General features: G+C 39.5%; 1 protein-coding gene across 1 annotated transcript in view; it reads right to left on the minus strand.

The window, feature by feature from the left end:
• The window catches only part of LOC106880031 (protein lin-9 homolog), a 20,396-nt gene that overhangs the window by 8,964 nt on the left and 9,788 nt on the right, over positions 1–1,644 (minus strand). The window contains exons 6-7 of the mRNA XM_052976807.1: positions 1,037–1,170; positions 313–432 (exon numbers count right to left, since the gene is read on the minus strand). Coding sequence (XP_052832767.1) covers positions 313–432; positions 1,037–1,170 — 254 coding nt within the window. The remainder of the gene's footprint in view (positions 1–312; positions 433–1,036; positions 1,171–1,644) is intronic.

Genomic DNA, 1,644 nt, shown 5'->3' on the forward strand with positions numbered 1-1,644 from the left:
ATAATAATAATGCCTTAGGTATAATAAAAAAATATTCAGACAAATGCATAACAAAAACACCAGGACTTACAAATATATATAACATACAGAAAATTGCACTACTGGGCACAGCACACATCCTACGCAAAACACTTTCAATACAGTAACCATAAGAGCATCACAGCAAACCACAGCACATACCCAAGGCACAGAGAGCTGCGCTCGGTAGTGAAGTGAAAGCACGTTATAAAAATAAAACTACTGAACAATAATAATAATAATAATAATAATAATAATAATAATAATAATGATGAGACAATTATAGAAGCTTACCAGTTGGTGACTGGGTGACCCTATCCGAGGAGCAAACCTCGGAGGATGGGATGTCGTCAACTTCGATCGGTGCCGCTGCTGAAAGGCTGATAATGGTGTCGTTTCTTGTGGACTTGTGCTCTTTGGAATAAAAAAAAAGAAAAACATTTTTGAATTTTATCAACTTGGGGCCCAGTGCTCATAGAAAAGGGGGTCGGGTATTTTGTACTGCAGTAACAGAGAGTTAATCCTTTAGCAGTTAAACCGGCCATTATCAGGCCCAAATATTCGACTTGTCTTATGTTCAAACTGGCCAAATCTGGCCAGAAGCTGTGATTTTCATCCAGCAAAAATCCTTTTGTAGACATCATCATCATCGTTTAACGTCCACTTTCCATGCTAGCATGGGTTGGACGATTTGACTGAGGACTGGTGAAACCAGATGACTACACCAGGCTCCAATCTGATTTGGCAGAGTTTCTACAGCTGGATGCCCTTCCTAAGGCCAACCACTCAGAGAGTGGTTATATATACATATGTAGTGTTATATCAATAGTTTTTACTATAGAGATACTTCCATTCTATAATTCAAATATATATAAACTTGGTGTTATACCTGTGTGCGTGAGGATGCATTTCCAAGCTCAAGCATTTGGAGGAAATCCCAGAATAGCTGAAGATTGTTCTGAGAGAGAAGAGGAAAGGGAGGAAGGAGGAGGAGGAGGAAAAGAACAGCAGGACTTACCAAAACCTCGTAGTCGGAGATGGAATGCGTACCCAAGCCAGCTCGGTCGAAGATCACTCTGTACGTGTTGTTAACAGTGTCTAGGGCTTCCACAGATCCCGTGAACAAACCGTCTTGCACCTTCCTGAACCGTGCTGAAAGAAGTTCAATTGCATGTAGAAAGAGAAAACAAGTTTGTCAAAAATTAAAGGACATCATCATCATAATCATCATTTAACGTCTGTTTTTCCATGCTAGCATGGGTCGGATGGTTCAACAGGAGCTGATTAGCCAGAAGACTGCACCAGGCTCTCATGCCTGTTTTGGCATGGCTTCTATGGCTGGATGCCCTTACTAACACCAACCACATTAACCCTTAAAGCATTTAAAGGAGTCACATCAGGCCCAAATGTTTAACCTGTTTTATGTTGAAACCCACCAGATCCAGCCTCTCACACCTACCCTTCAATGTCATTCTAAAAGTATATAATTACATCAGCCAAATTTCGAAGCTATGAGATATTGCATAGAATTAATTTTAAAAAAACAGTGTCTGAAAAAGCATTACATTTGACAATAATCTGAATGCTAAAGGGTTAAAGAGTGTTTTTTTCTTTCTTTATATATAT

Source organism: Octopus bimaculoides, chromosome 25, assembly GCF_001194135.2.
Source record: "Octopus bimaculoides isolate UCB-OBI-ISO-001 chromosome 25, ASM119413v2, whole genome shotgun sequence".
NCBI lineage: Eukaryota > Metazoa > Mollusca > Cephalopoda > Octopoda > Octopodidae > Octopus > Octopus bimaculoides.